This window comes from Myotis yumanensis, unplaced genomic scaffold (assembly GCF_028538775.1).
Source record: "Myotis yumanensis isolate MYYU_CA2020_CCGP unplaced genomic scaffold, mMyoYum1.0.hap1 SCAF_3, whole genome shotgun sequence".
Classification (NCBI taxonomy): Eukaryota; Metazoa; Chordata; class Mammalia; order Chiroptera; family Vespertilionidae; genus Myotis; species Myotis yumanensis.
Window position 1 is genome coordinate 43,290,837 of NW_027223754.1, and position 25,985 is coordinate 43,316,821.

The 25,985-nt window shown below is 40.4% G+C and overlaps 2 protein-coding genes and 1 pseudogene across 6 annotated transcripts in view; 2 read left to right on the plus strand and 1 right to left on the minus strand.

Moving 5' to 3' along the window:
- The window catches only part of DZIP1 (DAZ interacting zinc finger protein 1), a 72,806-nt gene extending 57,619 nt beyond the window's left edge, over positions 1 to 15,187 (plus strand). For all 4 annotated transcript variants that reach the window (XM_070408747.1, XM_070408746.1, XM_070408750.1 and 1 more), the window contains 8 exons: positions 2,244 to 2,386; positions 3,716 to 3,878; positions 4,172 to 4,301; positions 4,896 to 4,949; positions 6,768 to 6,964; positions 8,311 to 8,441; positions 9,691 to 9,865; positions 11,652 to 15,187. In XM_070408747.1, the coding sequence (XP_070264848.1) occupies positions 2,244 to 2,386; positions 3,716 to 3,878; positions 4,172 to 4,301; positions 4,896 to 4,949; positions 6,768 to 6,964; positions 8,311 to 8,441; positions 9,691 to 9,865; positions 11,652 to 11,728 (1,070 nt within the window). In that variant the 3' untranslated portion in view covers positions 11,729 to 15,187. The remainder of the gene's footprint in view (positions 1 to 2,243; positions 2,387 to 3,715; positions 3,879 to 4,171; positions 4,302 to 4,895; positions 4,950 to 6,767; positions 6,965 to 8,310; positions 8,442 to 9,690; positions 9,866 to 11,651) is intronic.
- Positions 15,188 to 18,473: 3,286 nt separating this feature from the next.
- The window catches only part of CLDN10 (claudin 10), a 130,839-nt gene continuing 123,327 nt past the window's right edge, over positions 18,474 to 25,985 (minus strand). For both annotated transcript variants that reach the window (XM_070407435.1, XM_070407434.1), the window contains exons 4-5: positions 19,414 to 19,521; positions 18,474 to 18,813 (exon numbers count right to left, since the gene is read on the minus strand). In XM_070407435.1, coding sequence (XP_070263536.1) covers positions 18,693 to 18,813; positions 19,414 to 19,521 — 229 coding nt within the window. In that variant the 3' untranslated portion in view covers positions 18,474 to 18,692. The remainder of the gene's footprint in view (positions 18,814 to 19,413; positions 19,522 to 25,985) is intronic.
- On the plus strand, positions 20,538 to 25,302 carry LOC139005001 (small ribosomal subunit protein eS1 pseudogene; annotated as a pseudogene).

The following is a 25,985-nucleotide window of genomic DNA, read 5'->3' on the forward strand; positions in this document are numbered from 1 at the left end:
ATGATAAAGTCCCTTCCAACTGAAAAACTCTGCTTTTGTTTTTTACTGTGTGCTTTGTTTGCTACAATTATTTGCTTACCATAAATGCTATGTTGTACATCGGATGGACCCATCACAGGTGTGGGCTATTGCGCATTGCTCATCTGCTTTCATAAGCTTTCACATTTGTAATTAGAGGAAGTGCTGATATGTAGAAAGTTTTGCTTTGTTGATCTTGGTGAGCAATACATGCCTGAATTAAAATCTTCAGCTGTTGTTGGTTTTCAAGTGATTAATTCTATCTTTTCCCAAAAATGTGATTATCATTTCCCTGTCCACTCTACATCCTTTCTCTTGCTTCCGAAGTCCAGCTCCAACCTTCTAAGAGTCTTTCCAACCAAGGGGTTTTCTGATTTTTCATAAATGGCTTCCCAAAACCAGTGCCAACATATAAAGTGAATCTGCAGACAGAGGAAATGTTTAATCTGTCGTCATTGGGGAAACTAAGTCACCAAAAGGAACTTGTCATCATGGGTGAGGGTGAACCCGGATCAATCAACCAAATGAATTCAGCGACTACCACCAAAGACCTTATGACTCTTCTAAACTGTAACCCAGCCATTCTTGGCTTCGTTTGACCCTTGCGTGTCTCCTTGCGCCCCGGGGCAGACAGGGGCCCAGACTTTTCTTCAGACTGTGCTTCTGTGCAGTTCTGTTTATATCCCAGATGCCAGCCAAAAACATCATCTCTGCATAATCAGCACAGGAGGTGCTTGTATTCCAGTGTTAGCTCCAGCACTTCCAGACTGTCTCTTGGCACCTCTTTTCATTTTTAGCTATACCTAGAGTTGTAGAGTCAGTGGCCAACTGGCAGCCAAAGTCAGTGACACAGCATGGCTGCAGCTAAACCCCCTAGATTAAAATGCATTGTCAGTTTCTAGGACAGAAGTACCTTTTTTAGGGTGGTTTCAGAATACTGGAAAACAATGGTTGGGAAAAGAGCAGCATACGTGCTGAGAATATAAAATGTAAGATTACTTCTGATTTTTAATCATATACAGTTTAGCATTTGATTTAGAAAGCCGCACTAGCAAAGTATATAAAAGCATCATCATGCAAGGTTTCCCCTCCTATTTAATGTACAAATAGTAATTTGACTAATTTTGCTGTCAGCAAACCCATTTATTAATGAACAGACGATATCCTTTACTACTGGAATTGAGCTAGTGTTTAGAAAACATCTCAACCAAAGGCATTTTGTTTAAGATCTACACATCTAAGTGCCTTGGGCACCTAAAAATCCCATCTACTGAAATGGATGGAACAGGGAAAATGGAGTGTCTGTGGGGGCCCTCCTTTAGCCCCAGACCCAGGCAGTGGTATTTGGTGAGACTCCCCTGTTTGGAGACAGGAGATTAGACTCCAAAATGATAATACTGTTGTATTCTCCCAGATCTTTCTTTGCACCTTCTCTAAGGGTCAGAACTGCCCAGCATTGGGTCTCTTTCATCAAGCTTTCCATTTTTTTTTTTTTTTTTATGTAGGACTCAGTTCTTCAAGGTCACACGCCCCTTCTCCAAATTCTCTTTAAGTAGACATTTTTTCATTGGGGTCAATAAAAGAGGAATAGGGAAGGAAAAGTTAGAAGAACCTGGCCTGTTATTTTTCCTTTATTTTAAATTATAGGTTGTTTTAAGCAAAACATGCTTTCCCCAAGACTTCTGTTAACCTCTTTTTCATTTTGGTAAATATTTTAAGAGGGATAATTTCACATTTTGAAATTTCATATGAAATAAATTTCTATTAAGTTTACCATATAAAAACTTAGTTATTTAAAATAAATTTAGCTTTTTCTTTGTAAACTGATAAATAAATTCTAACTGGATTTAGGAAAAATGAAGCATTCAGAAAATAGTAAAATAATTTTAGAATAAAACTTAGTTAAACTTCTAAATGTGTTTTTTTTTTTTCCCATTGTGCTTCTTTAGAGTCAAACTTCTTGCATTATTTACCTAGTTATAATTCAGTTAAGGGATCAAGAAAGAGTCTTTAAAGACATTTGAAGTTTTGAAGCTGACTTAAAGTTTTAAAAGCTACAGTACTTAAGCATTATACATTGTGCTGAATGACTAAAATATCCCCAAACTTAAAAGATTACAAATGCTTACTTGCTGTTTAAAAGTTGTATTTTATCCTTTTCTACTTAGAGATTTAATGTATTTGTTTAATTGCTTTTTAAAGCATTTTTTGAAACTTTATTTCAGGAAGGGAAAATGAACAGAAATTTAAAAACAGCAAGAACCATGTCAGGAAAGCTTGGAAGACTAACCCCTCTCTCACTAAGAAAATAAGATCAATCTTGGAGCAGAATTTGTTGGGGAAATTGGAAAGCTTGGGGATTAATGCAGTAAGTTTACTCATTTTTTGAACATTTGCTGGTTTGATTTCTAAATAAGAAAGAATCAGAGATGAGAAGAAGACATGTCAGTTCTGTCCACATTAGGAGACTAGAGGTTAATGCACCTTTCCAAGAGCTTCATGAATATTAAATCATTTAAACATAGAAACAAATCTCTGAGGTAAGTGACAATAGTATCTCCATTTTAAGAGAGGTTAAGTAACTTGCTTCAGGTCACACAGCTAGTAATGAAGGAGCTAGGGTTTGTATCTCGGCAGTTGCAGTGCTGCTTACATTCTGCTATTAACTTCAAATTGTTGCCTATTACAAAATCAGCAGTTAAGCAATACTTGTTAAATGAATGGGTAAATGAATTATGTTTCATGTTTTTGCCAGATTGAATTATTCCGGTACAGCATGTCATATATATTATTTGCTTTTTACATTTTTATTGATATACATAAAATATATAAATCTTAAGTGAACAACTTGAATTTATGTACCTACATATATGTATTTACATATGGATGTGTATAGTGTTTGTGTAAATAGATCTGTATATACACATATGTATCTATGTGTAGACATGTGCACGTATATCTAGATATGCATGTGTGTACATATGTGTTCCTGTATGTATGCATATAATCATGTGTGTATATGAACTTGTATGTATATGTCTCTGAGTGAGTGTGTGTGTGTGTATGTGTGTGTGTGTGTGTGATCTGTACTTACCACCCAGATCAAGACATTGATCATTTTCAAAACCCGTTCCTTAGTCAATATCACCCCTTTTTCTTCAACAACAGGTAATGGTTATTCTGACTTAATTTTGCTTGTTCTTGAACTTCATTTGAATGAAATCACACATCATGTAGCATTTTATATATGAGTTCTTACGCTTATGATTTTGTGTATAAGATTCATATCTGTTGTTTCATTCTGCAGTTGTTTGTACTATAGTATGCATTTTACTGCCTGAATATGCTACACTTTATTCCCTATTGATGGACATGTGGACTTCTAATTTGCAGCTCTTTTTGACCACTACATTCTTACAAATGTCTTTTGATGGACATAGGCATTCTTTTCTCTTGGATATCTATCTGGGAATGAAATTTCTGAGTTTCGTTTTAATCGGTATAGCCAAATAGTTTTTCAGTGTTTGTACCAATGTACACTATTCCTATCAGTGCATGAGAGTTTCAGTTGCTCTTTCACCAACTGTTAAGTGTTGTCAGTCTTTTAAATTTCCATAGGCTCTTTTTTCAGGTGGGGTTTGACCATTCCTTATCTCATCCTGGGGTAATTGACTAACTTAATATTTTATTCCTTCAGGATACACGTGGTATTCCAAGCGATCAATTGAATAGAGTGCTAAGGACCATGGAATCAAAAAGACATAATCAAGAAAGACAGATGCCTAACATTCAGCAAATTCGAGAATCCCTTGAACATCAGGTCAGCTCTAAAATTGAGGAGAGAATAGCACTGACTTCAGGTAAGGCTGTTACTAACCGCCATTTCATTTCTGCAGATGAAAGTGAAATTGAACAACCTTTTCATAACTTTAAATGGTTCACAAACTTTGGCACTTAATTTGCGACTTTATTGTTGTCTGAACCATTAAGTGTTGGTTTTGTATTTTGTTTTTACATTTAAGAGAAATCCTTTAATGTGGGCTCTAGACCCTAGAGATGGGTTTGTTCATTTCAGTGCCAGCATAGACAGTATTACAGTCTTTTCTTCTACTTTTCATGCAATGAAGACTCATGAATAACACTACTATTCCAGACAGGTACAGTGGTTCTCAAGGGGAAACCCTTTCAACTGGAGAAATACCCAAAGCAGTACAACTTCCTCCCAAAAGCAGACAGTTGGTTAAACAAAGACCTGTTTTCACTGATAGAACATCTGTCCCAAAGTGAGTATTTTCCAACCCTAAAATTTTTACATTAATGCTTATCTTAGCTTGGGCTGCCATAACAAAATATCATAGACTAGGCGGCTGAAACAACGGAGATTTATGTTCTTATACTTCTGGAGGCTGGATGTCCAAGATCAGGATGCCAGCTAGCCAGTGAGGGTTTTCTTCCTAGACGTGCAGATGGTTGGCTGCCTTCTGGCTGTATCCTCACCTGCTCTGGTCTCTCTTCCTCTTCTTACAAGGATACAAATCCCCTCATGAGGCCCCCACCCTCATGACCTCAGACCTATTACCTCTCAAAGGCCCTTTCTCTAGCTACCATCGCTTTGTTGGGGGTTAGGGCTTCAACATGATTTTAGCGGGACACAAACATTCAGCTCACAACAATGTTTAACCCAACAGAGAATCATACCATAGTTGCAATTTCTACCCTTTCTCTCCTTGGTACTGAGAGACTCTTGTTGCTCACCCTCTTTAATATACGTTAAAAGCAAAAATCACCAATTCCATAGAAATGTATGTTAAATTACATTATTCACTCATGCTGTTTAGAAATAGTTTTCTTTTGTTGTTTTTTTTTTTTTTTTTTAGAATTAAGAAAAATATCACAGAAGATCATTTTCCCAGAAAGTCTTCAAATATTACGTGAGTAGAGTACTTGGGTGGGGAGAGGTCATTTAAAAAATTGTTTCCCCTGAACATCCCTTTCATTGTAAATTAGTATGCTCATTGTAGTTAACTAAAGCCTTAATTATTAAATGTCATAATTAACTTGTTATTCCTTTTTGACGTTTCTCTGTTTCTTTATTAGTTTTTACACAATATAATAGTGCTTATCACATTGTGGCCCCCATTAAGAACTGGAACCAGCCCTGACCGGTGTGGCTCAGTGGATAGAGCGTCGGCCTGCAGACTGAAGGGTCCCAGGTTCGATTCCGGTCAAGGGCATGTACCTTGGTTGCGGGCACACCCCCAGTAGGGGGTGTGCAGGAGGCAGCTGATCGATGTCTCTCTCTCATCGATGTTTCTAACTCTCAATCCCTCTCCCTTCCTCTCTGTAAAAAATCAGTAAAATATATTTTTTAAAAAGAAAGAAAAGAAGTGGAACCACCCTGAATCACTCCCATTGTCCCCCCACCAGTGTCTAGTAACTTTCAATAAACTTGATAAATTAAAGGAATGATGTTGACTTTTAATGGCTGGTGTGGCCAGATGATACTTTAGCATTCTAAGGCTCTCTTAGGGTACTAAGAATCCTAGCTCAGTCAGTCATTAACTGTGTGCCATTGATTCAATTGAGTCCCAGTTTTAAGTTCAGTGTTTTTAAAAAGATTTTCTTTTTTTTTTTTTTAAGAGAGAAAGGAAGGGAAAAGGAGAGGGTGAGGGTAACATCAACATGAGAGTGAGACATCTATCATCTGCCTCCTGCATGCCTCCTACTAGGGATTGAGTCCGTAATCCGAACATGTGCCCTGACCAGGAATTAAACTGGCAACCTTTTAGTACATGGTACAACACCCAACCCACTGAGCCACACCGGTCAGGGTTAAGTCTCAGTTTTCTTATCTGTAATATGGGATGATACTGCCTTTCCCACAGCAGAGTTATATAAATTAGTAAGAATATATGAAAAGGGCTTGGCCTCAGTGCTTGACATTTGTGGGTACTCAATAAATTATAGGTATATTACTGTTATTAATTATGAGGAAAACTAATTTTATAATTGAATTTCATTATCATTGACTTATTCTAGAGACATAGATACTATAAATCTGTACATTGATGCCTTATGTACATTTATAAATATATATAGATAGTAGAAACAGTAGAAATATAATATAGTAAAGACAATATAAATAATGCCTTACCCTTCAAAAGCTCTTTTCATGTACATAATCTCGTGGGAAGAGCTTTATTTCATGGGATATAGTCTAACTAAACAATGTCTGAAATCTAACTGTTCAGTGAATATTTTTTAAATGAATGAACACTGCTCTGAACTTTCATTTCCCTTTAAAATGGGGTGATAATTCATGTGGTTATACAAACGAGATTGTAAAAGCGCTTTGTAAGATACGGTGTAAAGGTAAGTTATAAATAATGACACTATTTTTAAAGGTGAAGTAGTTTTATTGCCAAAAATATTTTTTCCCACTGAGAAATATTTTTCTGAGGTATGTAAAACCAAGAATGTTAAGAATATACAAGTTTGGATTTAGAGGAGGAGTGTCATAGCTTCAGTCCATTTTGGTATTTATGCCAAATGGTTGTCAGGTCTGGATTTGAAATGACTCTCCAGCCTTTTGCAGAAGTCCTGGCCTTGCCGCCATCTCTTCTGGGCCACACCCTTTGTTTGTTATGCTCCTGGGAATTACCTGAGAAAGTTCCCACCACTTTAAGAGGCATTATCATTTGTAAATTCTGAAACTTGTGAAAACAGCACCCTCTGTTTGATTCGTTTAGGTCGCCTCCCTTTAGTTCTGAGGAAGACTTGGATGCTGGTGACCTCGTCCAGGCATACACATCCCCAGAGTTACCTCTTGTGCCGCCGTCTAAAAACAACAAGAGTAGTTTTGGAAGGAAAACTGTCAAGAGTGACACTGACTGGACCGAAGGCAGTGAAATTGATGACTCCTCTGATATTTCTCCCAAGCCCATGGGTGAGCTTTTATCATTAAAAGTCCTTTTGGAAATTTTGTTTAGGGCCATGGTTTTCAACCTGGGGCAGCCAGCACAGGCAGTCTGAGCTGGAAATGTGCTTGAGGAAAGGACAGGGCTTATCCAAAAGCTACCGCTGCCTCAGGAAAACGGACAGGGCTTAGCCACGAATGATATTCACATGGAAGGAGAGGAAGGATTCGGGAATGCCTGGGTGTATTAGTTTCCTTGGGCTGCTATAACCACGTACCACATACTGGGGGGCTTAAACACATGAATGTGTTGTCTCATAGTTCAGAGACAACACAAATGAATGTGTTGTCTCATAGTTCAAAATCAAGGAGGCCAAGTTAGTCATACTGGGGCCGCAGGGATCTCTCACGTCTCTCTTCTCGGCCTGTAGTTGTCCGTCTCCCTATCATCACATGGGTCTACCTCCATGAGTGCCTGTGTCCAGATTCCCCATTTTTGTAAGGGCACCAGTCATACTGGAGTTGGGCTCACCCTAATGACCTCACTTTAGCTTCATTATCTCTTAAAAGGCCCGGTCTCTAAATAAGGTCACATTCTGAGGTATTGGGGTTAGGACTTCGATATATGAATTTAGAGAGACACAGTCAACTAATAAAATTGGGTGACTATACGAATGGCTATTCTAATACATTCTGCTTTCGGAGCTGGGGCAAGTCTAAAGGAACATAAGGTCCAAGTCTGTAACTGTTGTTAATTTGCTGAAGAGAAGTGGTACTTTAGGTTCACTTAAAAAAAATTCTGTTCAATATAATTTTTAAAATATATTTTGACCATATCAGATGTAAATTAGTTTTGGTACTGCATACACATATATTTGTATAATTGTCTAAAATATAACTAATTCATTTAAAATAATCAATATTGTTTTTGAAAATACCCATATGAATATTTTATTCATGTAGGTTACCTCACTGAAAATAATGTTTCTGATCAGAACTTAAATGAGACCACCCTTCTTTGATTTAAAATGAAAATTTTTGGTGGGCGCATAGTGCATATACAGATCTTGTAGCATAGAAACCCACACACCTGAAACCTATATGTTCATGTTGACAAATGTCACCCCAATAAATTTAATAAATAAAAAATAATTAAAAGATAAAAAATTTTACTGCTCCTAGTCTAGAGAGCCATTATTTTTAAAGGAAATTATAAGTATTTAATGTAGCATTTTAAACCCCAAAATACATCAATTGAGTTTAATAGTACATACTTATTTGCAAAGCTTAAACTCAAAATTGCTTGTTAAGTTATTTTGGAACTGAAGATAGATACAAGTTTTTTAAACTTTTCCTATTTTCTGTTGGTCATATAGGAGCCTCCATTAAAACATTAACTGAAAAAGTTGAAAAGACGGTTTCAAATCAAAGAAATGTGAGTAAGCCAGTTGGTGGGATTAATGTTGCTGAAGCATTCATCAAAAGAGAATTTAAAGAAGAACTAAAGGTGAAATCATTTTTACTTGCTAACTATAGAGAATTTCATCGTAATTTTATTTTTTGTAGTATAGAAGTTGAGATTTTTACCTTTTCTTGTTTTCAGTATTGCCTTTCTTCCCATTCCATAGAGCAGGGGTCCTCAAACTTTTTAAACAGGGGGCCAGTTCACTGTCCCTCAGACCGTTGGAGGGCCGGACTATAGTTTAAAAAAAAACTATGAACGAATTCCTATGCACACTGCACATATCTTATTTTGAAGTAAAAAACCAAAATGGGAACAAAGATATTGGAATGATAACTGGTAACAATGTCTTATGCTTATCAAACTACAGCTTTTCAGAATCCTGTCCTGTGTGTTGGTGCTTGCAGATATTAGATGGTTCGTCCTCAGAAACTTGTTTCAGCCTAGAATCTGGGGCCTCTAGATCTGAATCCAGGGACTCTTCTGCTGCCATGGTGTGACCTGCAAGTAAAGTAGGGACTTTTCAGGATTTAGTCCAACTCAGTAGTTGGTGGAGAAATCCTTCAGTAGTTGGTGGTGACCCGAGAGGAGGGCAGAACCTGAGCAGAGGAGAGGCCCTTACACGTTCCGAGCAGTTACAACACCCAAGACATCGGTGTTTCTGTGGAGGAAGATCTCCCTTTGTATTTCTGGAACAGCTCAGACGTGTCGACAGGGTCTTCTAGTAGTAGTCGTTCTTTGCTTCATTTTTCACTTGGATGAATTCTTTTCCTGTTCATTTATGGAATCCAGAGCATTCTGTCAAACTACTTCTAATAGTTAGGGCTATTTGTTTTACACCGGCCAAATATGACAAAAAGCCATGTACGTATTTCAAGGCAGAGCGCACGTGCCTCCCTTAGAAAGGTGTGGTAGATAGGCAAGTCCTTTCGGGTAGGGGCTATGCCTGAGGGCCCGCGTGCGGATTAAATGTTGCTATCGCAGGTAAGAGCTCCGGAGCTGCCCTAGCTCCTACTTTGGGGAGCATCCTAACTTTATTTCTAAAAGGCAGTGTTTCTGGAGTTTTCCAAATTTATGATTGGTAGAGTAGAAAACATATGTTTCCATGACAAGAAACAAAAAAGGGGTTTTTTTCTTCCAACACGGATTTCTAAATCCATTTCCAAAAATGACCAGAGCATGGATCCTCTGAGGTTCCCAGCTTCATAACGCTCAGTGTCAGCAGCTCCTCTGGCCAACAAAGTGACATGTGCCACTTCTTTAGGAAACATTATTCTCCATGTGTTTCTTTTAGTGCTCAGATGTGGATGATGACGACTGGGACATATCATCCTTAGTAGAAGAAAAGTCTCTGGGGAAAATAACCGGGAAAGAGCAGAGAGAACCTCCGCCTGTGAAGCATGAGTCGCATTTGGCTCAAGTGCCAACTGCCTGGGGTGCACCAACTCCGAGAGGGCCAAAGAGAGAAGGTGTGCTACTTTGGTGTCTTGCAGAAGCTCGGTCCATTTTCCAATTACTGTGTTTCATCTTTATAAATATCTAATTAAACTATGCAAATATATCCTCAGACAGAAACACTGTTGGCACAACAAAGACCTCGATGCTTTATGTTATTTTAATAAGGACTGAATATGCACAACTTACTGATTTGTGTATATTTACTAATTATTTTTATTTCCTTTTAGAACTAATCTTTAGTATTTAAATTTTTACATTGTTTTTGAAAATGCCCATATAAATATACTCTTCATGCAGGTGCCCCATAAAAATTAAAATTTCTGATCATGCACTTGGATGAGGCCATTCTTCTGGCAGTCTTCCTGTGTTATTCTGTTTACATATTAAGTATTTTTATTGTCTTTGAAGGAAGATTTTTCTTGTGGCATTATAGCCAGTGGGATAAATGACAATGAAACCATTAGTAGGAACTGTTCTCGGATAAGTCCTGGAGTCTGCATAAGGCCAGAGACTTAACTCTTGATGCATTAATTTTTTAAAATTAGAAAATGTAATTTATGTTTTTTATCAGAGTAAATCTTGCACACGGTGAAAGTCAAGTCGTACAGGAGCGCTTTCCCACCTGTAGTGCCCCACCAATCTGCTATTAGTGCCTCTGCTTCTAGACCAGTGGTTCTCAACCTCCCTAATGCCGCGACCCTTTAATACAGTTCCTCATGTTGTGGTGACCCCCAACCATAAAATTATTTTCGTTGCTACTTCATAACTGTAATTTTGCTACTGTTATGAATCGTAATGTAAACGTCTGATATGCAGGATGTATTTTCATTGCTCGCGACCCACAGGTTGAGAACCGCTGTTCTAGACTTATCAACTTGAGATATTAACTGTCAATGTCCTATCAAACAGATGAACACTTGGCTCATTTTCTCCACTCACACCTCTCATTGGTATTTTTGTACCCATGTTTGTAATTTTAAATTAACATGTTAATACCAGCATTTGCTCTGGCCACTTGCAGCACTATCTCTCAACCACCCTGCTTTATAAAATGAACCATTGCTACCTCTACCTTTCACTTCACCTTTTCCCTCCACCAATGTGTCAGCTGGGCCTTTACTCTCACATTGTCAAGTCATAACACCGACCTCTGATCTGGAACCGTCATTAAGTTCCCCATGCTGCGCCTGAAAATCGATTCTAATCGTTGAAAAACCAAAAGGCCATGTTTACGGTACAGTGACTCCAAGTTCCCAGGGCAGAGAGGACTCTCTTAGTCCATTTCCTTTGTCTTCTCCCTGTGCCAGGACCCCAGGCACCTCAAAAAGAAAACTATCTAGAATCAAACTCAAGTGGAACTCACTAACTGTTCAATGACTCAAGACAGTTTTTAGTAAACTTTATATTTAAGCTCATCTACCCTAGAAAATCCATGTTTACCACTTAAACCCTATTTAGCTTTTCTATTTTGTTCTTCTTTCTTTACCACCTACTCACTCAGAGTTAATAACAAAAACAACAAAGGCGAAGTGAGTGCTGCCAACATCCAGGCCACATGCTGAATGCGGGGAAGGAGCTTCCACACAGGGTCCTGGGGAATAACCTGGAGATGGGGCCATGGCGTGGTTGCACTGACTGTGGCTCCTGCACAGCTGTGCGCGCTGCGGGTGGGGACTGGTGAGCAGACCTAGACACGGAGTGATAAACGGCGGTAGGAAGGTATGGATTCTCCAGGCTGGACAATGCGCTTGTTTAATCATCGGGGCCTCCTCTTCCTCCTCCTCTCTCCCTCCACAGGCCTTCAAGATGAATCAAGCACACTGAAAAGCAGCTTAGTCACTGTGACTGACTGGAGTGACTGTTCAGATGTATAGCTGTAGCTCCACAGGTCAGAAGATCCAGGTGCCAACAGTGTGTCGGCATCGCCGTATGTCAGTAACTTGCCAACATGATACTAATGCTCCTGCCTTAGGGCATGTTCCACGATAACTAGGAAGCTGCTTCAGAGAACAAGGGTCTCTTTAATGGCACCTAATACAGTATTGAAAAACAAATTGTCAACAGATTTTGAAGCATATAAAGTGTTTAAGACTTCTGCTTAAAAATAGCGTGTCATTGAGGGCATAAAAAGGTTTTTCTTCAGAACGGTACAATAGCGTTTCAGTGTATTTTTTTCCAACTAATTTTTAAGTGAAAACTTTTAATTACAGCAGGCTTTGGTTTGACTTAAAACTTTATGTCTTTCTTATGTATGTGATCACATTGGAAGTGTTTTATTATAAAATTCTGTTCGTATCCTTAAAACTGAATTAGTGGAGTCAGTGAAATCTTAAGGGTAGATTGATTATTTTTCTTATAGAAGTTTAGAACTATAAAAATATAGCTAGGCCCATGTTAAATACATTTTCCAGAAGTACCTTTACCACATTCAACTTTGATCCATTGTAAGCATGTTGTTAAAAAACAATTATTTTTTAACTTTACCGTTTCTGCAGCATAATGTTTAGCTTGGATATTTTATGAATAAAATGTTACTATTTTCAAGATGGATTCAAGAATTAGTTCTCTCATCTTCTCTAGCTAGACCTTCTCCACCAATAAACCTTTCTTTGCTCCAAACCCTAATCTATTGAGTATTGGCCTTTCTTTTGAAGCATTGGCACACGAGCCTTGGGCTTGTAACAAAGGGTGAGCCAGCCAGGAGCTAGAGTTCCTAGTGGATTGGCCCCCACTGTGCTGACCACCTAAATTGTGCTGCACCCCCCACCCCCACCCCCACCCCCCGCCACCACCACCACCTCACCCCCTCCTGCACTTGTCATATTTGGAGTAAGGAAACATCTTTGGACTTTGGTCAATTGTCTGTGTGATATAAGCAACCTTCCCCTCCTCCCACCCCCACCCCCCCCGCCCCCAGCAGTTTGGTAAATGATACCTTTGTAAGCAATTTTGAAGCATTTAACATTTATATTTTTCTCCCTGCCTAGTCCCTCAAGAAGTTTGGAGACTTTGAATGATTATTATTATTTTCACGGCAACATGGTTGTTTGCATAACGTTCTATAGGAATCTGTTTTCTCTATAATAGGACACAGATTAGAAACCCTTGATGAGGCTTTGACTGGAATGTCATGTTTGAAGGAGACATGCACAGACTCTGGATCTCCCCAGAAAGCTCGAAGGAATTGAGGTTGACTTCTGAGGCTGATCAAAGCCCCTTGGAAAAACAGCCTGGTACCTTTCTTACATGGTTCATGGCAGTCTTTCCGGGTAAGGAACAGAGGTTGCTTTCCTGGGAGATGGCAAAGGAAGACCCTGAGGACATTTTGGGGGACCTCGAGAACCCGAGGAATTCACCCCAATCTATAGGTATTACAGGCAAATGCTGATGCAACTATGTGGCTTGGCTTCTCAGCCATGAGGCTAATCTGGAGATTCCTTATGAAATTCCAGCAAAGCAGATATATAATCAATTGCTGTTCTTGTCGTACTTATGCAAATCACAGACCAAATTTACTGAAACTAGACTTATGCAATGGATTAGTCTTAACTTGGCTATCTTTCATAAAATGAGGGTGATTTTCGAGAGAGAAATTGTTTCAATTGAAACCATAATGTACAATTGTGGATATTAGGTTATCGCTTGGTTAACTGTCCTCAAAATTTTATTTTTTTCACCTGTGGACAGGACTGGGTCCTGAATTTTTCTAGCAAAAATGTTTGGCTGCAGCCCTCTTAACTAGTGTTTTACTTTTCTCCCTTCCTTTGCCCTGGAGTTACTGAGAACGAAAACTTTATTCTGAGCCTTGCAAATGCAGACTGTAGTTAGATGATATAATGTAAACTTCGGAGAAATCTTCACAACAGCTCCCATTTGATGGGTTAGGTGACGGATGCTGTGTAAGCCACAGAGACAGCTGATGTTCGGACTGCAGATCAGTGCAATCTGTCGAATTTTCACTGCCTGCCTTCATTCCCACAAAAATGAAGCTCTGAGCCTTTCATCTGGGGGTCTTCTAGACTGACAGCTTTACAGACTCAGAGACTGGCTTATGGTTTGCTTTAATCCTTACTTAGGGTACATGTATCCTGGCCTACTATTTCTTTCACCATTGCTGTGGTCTCTGCTTGTAAACTGTACACCCAAAATGCCTCCTCTAAGGCTCAGGTGGGCGTGTGAGATTCTAAGGGCCAGAAGAGGGGCAACCCGGGGCAGACAAATCTTACTACAAGCTAATCCTCCCTCTGTGTTGAACCTGGGCCCAGTTGCTCTATTTCCCTCAAGATTGAGGAATGGCCCTAACCAGTTTGGCTCAGTGGATAGAGCGTCAGCCTGCGGACTCAAGGGTCCCGGGTTCGATTCCGGTCAAGGGCATGTACCGTGGTTGCGGGCACATCCCCAGTAGGGAGTGTGCAGGAGGCAGCTGATGGATGTTTCTCTCTCATCGATGTTTCTAACTCTCTATCCCTCTCCCTTCCTCTCTGTAAAAAAATCAATAAAATATATTTTTTTTAAAAAAGATTGAGGAAGGAACAGAATGGGAGAATTGTAACAATGAAATTCTTCTCTCTGATAGCCTTCAGAGAGACATACTACAGATATGTTAATTAACTAGCAGAATCCTGCTTGAGGCTTGAGCAGCAGCCCCCCCCCCCCCCCCCCCCCCCCCGAACCTCCTTGTCAGCAAAGAGGTGGGGAAACCTGCACAAAGTACTGACTGTTTTTCAAAGATTCACAGGAGTCGCCATAACTGGACTCAGACCAGTGGGCATCAGTGGACCAACTGGGAACAAAGGATTGAGAAATTTCACACTTTTCCTTGGATCCCTTTTGAGGCTTACCTGCCTATACCAGCACCCACCCCTTGCCTTGCCCCTCCTCCCTTCCCTTAGGAACAATAGATGCCTGGATTCCAGACTCTCTTAAGAAGGATTTGATAGTTTTCCCATCTTCTAGAGCTAGGACTTCTCCATCAATAAACCTTTACTTGCTCCAAAAAAGAAAAGAAAAAGGCTGTTTTAAGTGTCAATTAAATTATCAAAATATGAATAGAAAAGATTGTCATTACTGAATTCATGTGTATGTAGTTTTTGTTCCACTTTTAAAAAATGCCCAACCCATGTTATAAAATGCCTCAAAACTAATTTAGTTCTGTTCTTAACAATGGCATTGTCAATGGTCAGAAAGTTCATATAAAGTGTTTTTGCATTTTTCATACTTTGTGATTCTATCTGTACTCTCTTTCCCAAAAGTAACATTTTAACTATATGGTTTGTTGGGTTTTGGGTCTCTTCATTTTGTCATCCTTTTAAGTAAAGCCCTCCATTACATCATTGTGACTGTGGCTGAGTTACTAGAGATGATTTCTGAGTTAAACTTAATCTTGTTAGGGGATTTAAGCTTGCCTTGTTGGCTATGCCATATAACATCCTGATCTAAAGTTAGAACAATTTACCTATTTCTGTCCCCTTCCCCCTGTCTTTTTACTTGTAGTCCACTATCATCCTTTTACAAACTTCCCACAGGGAACATTTTATGTAAATGTACACACCTTATATGTAAGTTTCTAAAATGTTTAATAAAAGCTGAATAAAATTTTGATGCAGTGGAACAGAGATAAGCAACCTGCAAAAACACACTGTGCCTAAGAAGGCACACAGGCACACGAGCCACTGCGTTCATTCATTCAGTTGTTCATTCATTCAGTCATGAGATCTTAAACTACCTGGGCTTGTGTTGTTTTCATGCATTATTAGTTCACTTAATTAGATAAACTTTGAGACATAGTTATTGGGATAATCCTCATCCTAAAGATGTTCTGTGTCTACCAGGGAAAGGGTTGGGGAAATTGATGAACTTCTGCTAAGTACACCCAACATTTAACCCCTAGAGTGCTGGGGAGCGGGATCGCACTCCTCCTGTCTTTCGCCAAAAGTGCCGGGAGCGCTATCAAAGCTTTGAAATGGCAAATGGCGTCCAGTCAATGTAGTAAAGGTTCCCTTAAGTTTTTGAATATGTAACTTCATTTACTTGCGATTCATAATTTTTTTCCTAAGCTGCTGTAAAATCAGCAAAAATGCCTTGGCAATTTTAGCATAGTTCCTAGGATATTGGTTGGCACTCAAAGGGTTAAATTTAGTCGCTACATCTATGTTGTAAAACCCAATGCTTTAACTTTTCTGTTTAGGCCTATCATTGTGTCCTGCTAGATCTGGTGTGTTCATTTTTCTTTGGACCATCACCTTCTATTTCCCTTCACTGAGGCACAGCTCTGGTTACTGGCAGAGCTTTTCCATACTTGTACTCCCTCTTCTCTCTAAGTTCCTCAGGAGCTAGAATAGTTCTGTGATAGGCACCTCTCTCAGACACCAGAGAGGTGTTGCCAGACAGCCCCCTGAGTCAGAGGGAGAGGGCTGTTCCCGGTTCGATTCTTGTCATGCTTGTAGGAATGAATTCAAACGAGTGACTCCAGATAATGGCATTGTGATGAAGCCAACTTATTAAAAAAATTAAAGTAAGTGAACGTATTAAAGAAGCAAGGCAAACAAATTTACTAAACTACATCTGAGTCTGGTGAGGGTTCAAGTGGTTATATACCCTTCTGTCTCTAGATTTTAAAATTCCTTTGCTAGATATCCTGGTACAGGTTAGCTCTGAAGGTCTCTCTCCCTCTACTTTGTTATGGCTTTCCCAGAATTTATGAGAAGCACCTGGCAATTAAATCCCAAGGCTGCTGGCTTCTCTGTTTAAATAGTGGGATGAGATAAGACTGCACTTTTCCTTCCCCCTCTTCCATCCTCTTTGCGGTCTTTCAGTAGTTCCAGGGTGATTTAAGGTATGTATTCTCTAGTCGCATTAAAATTCCTCCTCCTCTCCCCCTTTTCTTTCCCTTCCTCTCCTGCAGTCTTTGGAATCTGCTCTCCAGCATTCTTGGTTGGGAGAAGATAAGGGTTTGCTATCTACAATCTGGCTACAGGTGGCCAAACTGGCCTTATTTTAATTTTTTTGTCTCAGTTTCCCTATTCCTCCTGCCTTGGAATTTTCCTAGCTTCTTACTAACCTACTAGAGGCCCAGTGCACGAAATTCGTGCATGGGTGGGGTCCCTTCTCCTGGCCAGCGATTGGGGCCTATCAGGGCCATCTTGCCCAGTCCTGATCGGGGCAGTTCAGGGCTGGTGGCCGGGGAGGGGCCATGGGAGGGCTCTAGGGCATGTCCGGTTCCATCTCGCCCAGTCCCAATTGGCCAGACCCCAGCAGCAAGCTAACCTACTGGTCAGAGCATCTACCCCCTGGTGGTCAGTGCATGTCATAGCGACCGGTTGGTCGACCGCTTGGTTGGACACTTAACATATTAGGCTTTTATATATATAGATAACAGTTCAGTACAATCTAAACATTATCTTTACTAGCACAACTCTGAAATTTTAAAATTTGTTTTAAACACACTTAAGAAAACCCTGCCCTTATACAGCCAGTGGCACCTAACTTCCCTTTATTGCTTCCAGTTCATTTATATCCCTGGAAAAAATATTTCAAGTATTATCATGGTTGAAATGGTTGAATACACACACACACACACACACACACACACACACACAATTTTGGGGCGGGGGGGGGGGGGTAACAAACATGTTCATTTCCTTTTCTTTCCACTGAGAACCTCCAAACAGTGAGATTTTCCTTTTAAGTCTTTCATGCTTCAGCAAAAAATGTTATTTTCACCCATGCTGTGATTAGTATCGGAAAGTGTCTTGCTCACAGATAACACAGATACCAACTCTTATGCAAAGCTTGAAACTATATATTTTACCCTTGATTGCCTCAGCTCAGAGTCCTTGATTTGTCACTGACTGTGGCAAGTCACTTAAACGCTTTCATTTCCTCCTCTGTCAAATCAGGATCCTACCAGTACTTTATTAAGAGGGCGGTTGTGAGGCTGAAGTGAGTTAAGGGCATGTAAAGTGTTCAGAACGGTGCTGGGCATGTGGTAAAAGGGCTGGTTCTAGGAATAACTCATTGTCTTTGTTCAAAAATCACTGGACCAATTTCCATATTTGAATAATGGCCTCCCCCTTACCCGGTTAGTTCCACACACAGGACCTAAGAGATGTCAGAACTTGGCCCGTCGCTTCTGTGGGAGGCGGGTACCACGCAGGCTTCAGGACTTCCTTTGTTGGCTTCAAAGGCAGCCATGGCCAGCGCTTCCAGCTCAGCTCTTGCTGATGCTCCACCCCAGTGACTGCCTTCTGAATCAGAGGAGCCTACGCAGTTATTTAAGGCGGACTAGCCAGGTAATGGGCCATAACATCTTGGCCCCTTAGCCCTTCCTTGAGCAGTCACTGTGAATGACAGTGGGCAGACAGGTGCAAGAAACTAGAAGTCACAACATGCAGCCAGAACATGTCAACTCAACCTGAACGTCTTTTGAGGAATAGTCTCAGACTGCCCCCCGAAACGACTTACTGTTTACAAGACAGCAGTCGTTATACACTTTCTGTTAAATATATGAAGAAAGAATCATAAGGAATGGGCACAAAGACTGCAACATCTAATTAAGACTGCTTTACAAAATAACTCCTGACCCCCTTTGCTGCTACAAAGGGATAAAATATATACACATCCTGTAAATAACCTGTTTATTTTTTTTATAGAAAGCCATAACAGAAAATGATTAGTCTATAACTATATAAGAACATTTACATCCATACAATCAACAACTTCAAAAATTCATATTTTAAAAATAGTTTGAGTGTTAATTATAGGAGAGCCCTAATGGGATCACTGTGTGAACGGTTCACCTTTATAACAAACCCAAGACACAGCTTGCAGCAGTGCTCTTTAGACGTAAGCATTTTTATCAAACTGTTTGGAGGGGTTTGCGGTTTTGACATCTTCTCCACCGTGATACTTTGCCCGAGAAGACATGACAGATGTGGCCCCATTGTATGCGTAGGCCATTCTGAAAGGCAAAACACAGTTTGGTAGATTCTGTTTTACACGTAGGGCAAACAAAAATGGGAAGAATCCACTCTCCCCCTACTTCTGTCATAGCTCAGCCCAAGTGTCCCTGATTGCTTTCAGTTAGCTTTCTTCCCAAGAAATGTTTCAAAGTCAATTCTGAACTGCTGGTGTGACAATCTCTGCAGAAGAAGCTCCTGGCTTTTTCATTTGTTCAGTGATTATCCTTTAAAACCATTATTTAAAACTTCTCTTCCGAGAACCTGGGAGACCACAGTGACCTTCATCAGCAATTTCTATGTGAACATTATGATGAGGCCAAAGTGAAGAATGCCCCCATAGTCAGACCCATAGTTCTACTTCCAGAACTAGCTTTGGGATGTAAGAATGATGAGCTTAAAAAAAAAGAACTATAATTAACTATATTCTATTCAATATAATATTTACTATGTTTAATATATTTACAATATATTCCTAACCTTTCCCAATTCTGGGTTTTTGAAGTTTCTAAGAAGCATGAACTATCTATAACTTGTCTCACATGTAGTGATTTAGAATAGTATAGTACTTTTTAACAGGTCATTTTGTTTCTTTTTCATACCTGGGTGTTTTGTTGTTGTCATATATTGAAAAGCAAAATATGACGCCACCAATTATGCAGAGTGAGGCTCCTGACCATCCAATAAACAGAGCGGCTCCTAATTCATACCTGTGAGGAGGAAGTATTACACAAGTATTACGGCTTACTTATTAAGGGGAGAGGGGTGTTAAACAGTAACACTACAAGCTAGCATTTACTGAATGCTAATTATAATTTTTGCTATTAGAGCTTGTACAGGAAGTAATAACACCTTGTATCCATATATTGCTTCAAACTTTTCTCAAAGTGTTTTTATAAACATCACTTGATTATATATCCCCAGAGAAATAAACAAAGAATAAGAGTATACCCAAATCTCAGGGACTATGTGTTTCTCATGTTTGTCTATATCCCATTCTTGAAGAATAGTGTTTTTTAAATAATGAAGTGATTCTCAAACTTTTTGGCTCATAGTCTGCCATTGCAAGGGGAAAAAATGATGGTTGCCATTCCCTACCTAAGGGTGCTTTTCATTGTAAAGTGAAGTCACAGTAGGAAGGTCTGATGATACAGAATCCACAGAGGAACTAAGAAAGGAAAGTAAGAAGTGAGGGTAAGAAAGACGTGCCAAGGTTAACTCCCTCCCCAGCCCAACCCCCTGAACCAGGTGCAGGGCCAGGGCCAGAGTGTGGTATCAAGGTCACCCCATGATGTTGATAGCAGCTGGCGGGTGCCTGTCCTGAATTTGTCTCATCTCTTTCTATGAGCTGTGTCACCATCCAGGCTGGGCAGGTCTTCTGGGTGGTTTGAGTCACAGCAGTGGTGGGTAGTGGAACAGCATGGCCCTGGCCACCATCTGGCGCAAGTAGGAAGCAACACCTACAAAATGAAGGACTTATGGTCCACTTGCCTATTTTCAGATGTGACTACAGAGGCAATTTCATGGCCTGTGTTGCAATTGGGAGGGAGACATGCACACAATTTATTCTGCTCTGTGATCCCTCCTTTCCTCACTCTTGTGTTGCCTTTCCTTGGAAACCAAGGTGATAGTGGAAGCAAGGCATAGTTATAAGCACTTCATCCTTCCCTGGAGCCCAGATTAGGCTCTGGGAACCTAGAAACTTCGACTGGTAGCATCAGAGGCAATGGCAGAAACAGAAGATTGGAGGTAAGTAGAGAAAAACATCTCAGTCTGCACGAAATAAACAGTCCAAAAGAGGACTGGAGAGAGACGTGCACAGGTAAGAAGCGAGCTGGCCAGATCAAGGGTGTTGAATTAGCAGTTTTATAAAAGACTAGTAGCCCATTGCGCGATATCGCGTGCAGTAAGCTGTTTGCTGCTTCCATGGGAGCCGTGCAGCTTCCTCGGGAGGTGGAAGCGAGCCGCCCACGGGAGGCAGGAGGGAGCCACGCTGCTTCTGTGGGAAGCAGGCCCGCAGTCTCCTCTCCAGGCCTGTGCTCGGCCTCGGAGGCAGGCCGGCCCCCCTGTCCCCTAGAGGCCCTCTGAGGCTGGGGCGTTGCCACAGCGACAAAGCAAGCGTCCTGCCTCAGTCACTCTGCGCCCACTGCCCAGAGGCCCTCCGTCACCACGGTGACGAAACAAGCATGCCGCCAGGCCACTCACGCTGCCTGCTCTCAGTGGCAGCCCCCCCAGGACTGGGAGACTCCGGCAAGGCTGAGGGGACTGGGTGCTGCCACCTTGTGGCTATGGGCACCACCATCTTTGTGACGGAGTGATGGTTAGTTTGCATATTACCCTTTTATTAGGATACCTTCATTAAATATGTTATACATCTAAAAGGGATGTCCTGGAATTCCCACATCAGCCCTGCTTTTAAGATGTTTTAACAAGATTATGCAAATAAAACAAGCACAGTGCCAAGCTGTAGGTGCATATCATTTGACCTCCTTAAAACATCTAAAAGTCCTATAGTAAGCTGGCGTCATAGCCATCCATTCTCTTCCTCTTACTGCAGAGACAACTAAAGGAATGGCATATTGAAATTTTCTATTTGAAGGGCATTGTTATAAGATTACAATTTAATGATACTTTCCACTTTTCTCTATCCCCCCGCGCCCAAGCAACACCCCCCTCCCCCAGAGTTTACGCTGTCTTCTCTCCTGAAACGATGTGTTAGTATAACTTAGTGTAAATAACTCTGGAAGAAACAGTCTGAGATTTTTCTTAAACTACTTAGCTTTCTAAAATAGGATGACAGTGCCAGGCACCATGGTTGATTACAAATAAATCTCTAATTGACTACCAGAGCTCGGTGCTATGGATTCAAAAGAACATGTAAATATGTGCAGTGTTGTGACAAATCAGAGGGTACATTACCCAGGCAGCTCAAATGTCAGCAATTGTCTTTATATTTCTTTATAAATATAAATATCTTGAAACTTTCTGAAGGGATTTAAGAATCAAGAGTTTGGCTTATACTAAAAATTGGTTCACTTATTCCTTTTTAAAATATATGTTAATTTTCTTAAGGTCACTGAATATAGACTCCAGTACAAGGAAAAATATCATTTTCATTTGAATTCCTTGTGATTTTTGTTGGAGACAAACACTTAATGAGTGGTAGTACCAGTTTAGAGTTGAAGTTTTTAAGAGACTCCACGACTATACCAATAATTTTTAACAATTCGGATGTGAGGGCTTTTGTGACTTGGTGCTTTCTCTTTCAGAGACTTTTCCTCCTTCATTCTGTAAAAGACATGTTTAGCAGACTTACTCAACAGTTACTTGAATTCATACCTATCACTGTGCACGATCTGGCAAAAATAGACTTCCATTATTGAAAGTCAGGATTGAGAAGAGCAATCTGCTATCCACTCAGCTTTGCCATGAGGACAGCTCCTTGACACTGATTGGGAAACTATCTCTGCTTGGAACTCTTTCTTCCTTTTGGTGAGGCTAAGAAGCTGACTTCAACACCTTAGAAGACTATCCAAATTTCAGGTGATCCAGTTGCAGGTCTTTCTTTTGTTAACAATACCCTCCTGGCCCTAGACCAGCTTTCCCTCTCATTGTGTGTTCTCTTTATTGAGCTGTTACAATCACCTAGTACAGCGGTTCTCAACCTGTGGGTCGTGACCCCTTTGGTGGTTGAACGACCCTTTCACAGGGGTCGCCTAAGACCATCCTGCATATCAGATATTTACATTATGATTCATAACAGTAGCAGCATTACAATTATGAAGTAGCAACGAAAATAATTTTATGGTTGGGTCACAACATGAGGAACTGTATTTAAAGTGCCAGAAGGTTGAGAACCACTGACCTAGTACCTTCATTATTCTAAAAGTCTAAAAATCTGCTTAACCCCAGAGGGGTCCATGATCAGCAGGTTGAAGACAGAACCTCGTTTGATAGATCAGAATGTTGTTTTTGGAGCCTCTCCCAGATATTCTGCTCAGTTGATAGGACTAATCCAAAGCTGCCTATAGGACTTTAATTCATGTATGTAACTGAATGCAAATGTAGTAAATGAGTAAAAGGGGGAATTGTACTTGAATACAGAAACATTAAAACACAGATTATGCACTTAAAATTTTCCCCAAAAAGAACCATAAAGATCAAAGGCATTGAAATAGCCTCTAAGCTATTGGATGAAGTTATTCCCATCCGCCTGGCTGTGCTCACATCTCTCATTCCATGTTGAGAGAACCAGAACTAGAACTCCTCTGATGGCCTTAATTCTGATGCCTTTCATACTTTCATTCCTATTTCAGCCTGTAACCTTCACAGTAATCCTGAGGGAATGGACTGAGGAACACGTGTTATTTATTTTCACCTCCTATGTTTGCCTTCCTTGCATCCAAACCCCTTCCACCACCTGATCTGCCATCCATGGGGAGCTGGGGAGCATACCCTGGTCACCACCACAGAAACAACAGGCTAAACCTCGTGCTAATTCATGTGTTCCGGGGTAGATGAGAGAGACATCGCTCCTTTCTTACAGTCTAGCGGGAATAGTCAGACATTAAGCAAACAATTATAGTAAAGTGTGATGAAACGTAACAATAGAATCAGAAGAGCATTTTTTTTTCAAAGTAAACATTACCTGTTCTCTCAAATTCATTTGGATGTGGTTCAAGTAAATGTCCATGGTGACAAAAGTTACTATTACTGTAAGCTCATGGTACTGGAATACTTTTGTGTGCCAAGATATTTTTATACATATTCCGTATTCAACTTTCATTGCAATTCCGAGAGATGGGTTTTACAAATGAGGAAACTGAAGTTCAGGGAGATTAAATTACTTGACCCATATCTCAGCTAAGTAAATGGCAGATAGAACCAGGACTTAAAACCCATAACTGTGATCCAAACCCTGAGCTCTTAGCCATCACTCCTTCCTTTTATGCACACCTCAACCAAGTAAAAGACTTCATTAATATAAAAAATGCGATCAGTGCACTGGTTTCAGTTATTTCAAAAGCTGTGTGTGTTCTCTCTTCCTGGCTCATTATGTTCTCAGTGGCTCAGAGCTCGGGGGTATGGAATTTTTCTAAATTCCCTCAGGCTATCTTTTCACCCAGCACAAGAAAAGGTGAGTGCAGTAATTAAATCAGGACATGCTGGACTTGAAAAAGAGAAAATCAGCTCCTCTAAAAGCAAAACAAAAACTGTTTGGTGAATGAAAATGACCACATCCTTTTCAGATCCCAAAGAAGTGAAGTGACCTTGCTGAAAGTCATGGAACTAGGAGCCAGGTCTTTGACCATCAGGATAGTGGGGTTTCCCCCCAAAAAACACATTGTCCTACTCCTCATTTTAATCAAGAGTGGCAGGAGCCAGCCTTTTGGCTCTCTGAGCAGCACCTTGGCTGCGGGCAAGAACAAGCGCCTTACGAAAGACTGCAAAAAGGGAGCCGAGAAGAAAGTAGTTGATCCATTTTCTAAGAAAGATTGATATGATGTGAAAGCACCAGCTATGGTCAATACAGTGGGGCCTTGACTTACGAGTGTCCCGACTAACGAGTTTTTCAAGACACGAGCCGTCTCTCGGCCAATTTTTTGCTTTGAGTTGCGAGCTAAAATTCGGGTTATGAGCCAGCTTCAGATACCCCACCGCTAGTTGGCGCAGCGAACATCACAGTGAACACCACAACATCAGCCCAGCATCACGTGTCTCACTCATTCACTTTTTGATTTGACATACGAGTAATTTGAGTTCAAGCTCCGTCACGGAATGAATTAAACTTGTAAGTCAAGGCCCCACTGTATAAGAAATGTTGGGAAAACACTAGTCATGGGAACTCAAGGAACCAAAATTGCATCTGATGGTCTCAAGGGTTGTGTTTTTGAAGTGAGCCTAGCTGATCTACAGAATGATGAAGTTGTGTTTAGAAAATTCAAGCTAATTACTGAGGATGTTCAGGGCAAAAACTGCCTAATTTTCATGACATGGATCTTACCCATGACAAAATGTGCTCCATGGTCAAGAAGTGGCAGACCATGACTGAAGCTCATGTCAATGTCAAGACTACCAATGGCTATTTGCTTTGTCTATTCTGTGTTGGTTTTACTAAAAAGAGCAACAATCAGATTTGGAAGATCTCTTATGCTCAGCATCAGCAGGTCCACCAAATCTGGAAGACGATGATGGAAATCATGACCTGAGAGGTGCAGACAAATGACTTGAAAGAAGTGGTCAATAAATTGATTCCAGACAGCATTGGAAAAGACAGATAGGTTTGCCAATCTATTTATCCGCTCCATGATGTCTTTGTTAGAAAAATCAAAATGCTGACGAAGCCCAAGTTTGAATTGGGAAAACTCATGGAGCTTCATGGTGAAGGTAGCAGTTCTGGAAAAGCTACTGGGAATGGGACAGGTACTAAAGCTGAATGAGCTGATGGATATGAGCCTCCAGTCCAAGAATCTGTTTAAAATTCAGACATTTAATGATGACAAATAAAAAATCCTATTTGTGAAAATAAAATGAATGGCAGGAGCCAAAATAAATATTCCAATTATCTTAAAACAACTAAGCATGTATAAAAAATATTTGAAGTTTAGAAAGTACACTTATATAGTATCAATGTTAACATTTTAAAATTAAATTCCATTGGTTTGCCTTCTTTTATTTTCTAAATCCTCACCTGAGGATATGTTTTTATTGATTTTAAAGATAGATGAAGGTAGAGGGAAAGAGAAACATGGATCGGTTGCCTCCTGTACGCGCCCCAAATGGGGATTGAACCCACAACCTAGGTATGTGCTCTGACCAGGAATCTGACCTGCAACCTTTTGTTGTAAGAGACAATGCTCCAACCAACTGAGCCACACAGGCCAGGGCAGTTTGCCTTCTTTTGAAGATTACCATCTGAAATAACCTTTACTCAGAGGCTTATAAAATCCAAGATCTATATAACTGCATGGATGGATTTTATCCTATATAATAAAAAGCTAATAAGCAAATTGACCCAACGGTGGAACGACCTGTCGCTATGATGCGCACTGACCACCAGGGGGCAGACACTCAATGCAGGAGCTTCCCCCAGCCCACAGGCCCTAAACAACCTCCTGGTTCCTCCTCCCATCCAGCAGGCCCCTGGACTGTGATGGGAACCAGGGGTGGGTGG